This window comes from Terrapene carolina, unplaced genomic scaffold (assembly GCF_002925995.2).
Source record: "Terrapene carolina triunguis isolate 2854851 unplaced genomic scaffold, T_m_triunguis-2.0 Scaffold32200, whole genome shotgun sequence".
Classification (NCBI taxonomy): Eukaryota; Metazoa; Chordata; order Testudines; family Emydidae; genus Terrapene; species Terrapene triunguis.
The window spans coordinates 265711-266359 of NW_020696551.1; the positions used below are offsets into that span (position 1 = coordinate 265711).

The 649-nt window shown below is 63.5% G+C and overlaps 1 protein-coding gene across 1 annotated transcript in view; it reads left to right on the plus strand.

Annotated features, from left to right (window-relative positions):
* LOC113409302 (cadherin EGF LAG seven-pass G-type receptor 2-like) overlaps nt 1–649 on the plus strand; it is a 64315-nt gene that overhangs the window by 37784 nt on the left and 25882 nt on the right. The window contains 1 exon segment of the mRNA XM_026663064.1: nt 374–531. Coding sequence (XP_026518849.1) covers nt 374–531 — 158 coding nt within the window.

The window sequence follows — 649 nt, forward strand, 5'->3', positions numbered from 1 at the left end:
CCCCTTTATACAAGATTTGGGTGCCACTACAGGACCTTGGTTGCAACAATGATCTATATGGTCCCAGTTTATGTCAATAACGTCACATCGATCTCCCTGACCCCACACACCCGCAGGCTGCCAGCCGCTTCCCGCTGGCAGGGGCAGGCCGAGATCTGGGTCCCAGGAGCGCTGAGGACCCCTCTGCTCTGGGGTGCAGCCCTGCTGGGCTGCTCTCACAATGGGATGGCAGCAAAGGTCTGACTGGTGCCCGAATCCCTTGGGCCGGGGAGGTGCTGATTGTGTCGCAGCCCCCATAGCACATTCCCTGCTCAGTGTGGGGCTCTGCCCTGCCCAGCCGCCTGCTGCACCCGGGGTCTCGCTCTCTCCACAGCCCATCATTGGGAAGTCGGGGGTGCCCCAGGGCCCCTCGGAGCAGAAGGTGGCCGTGGTGACGGTGGACGACTGCGACTCGGCCGTGGCCCTGAAGTTTGGCGAGGTGCTGGGGAACTATTCCTGCTCTGCGCAGGGGACGCAGTCTGGCACCAAGAAGTAAGAGACTCGCTCGGGCTCCCAGGCAGACAGGGGGTCAGTGTGGGGCTAAAGCCAGGAAGCTTCTGCAGAGCTCTGCCGGTGCCCCTCACTCCCGACCCACAGCCCCTGCTAGCCC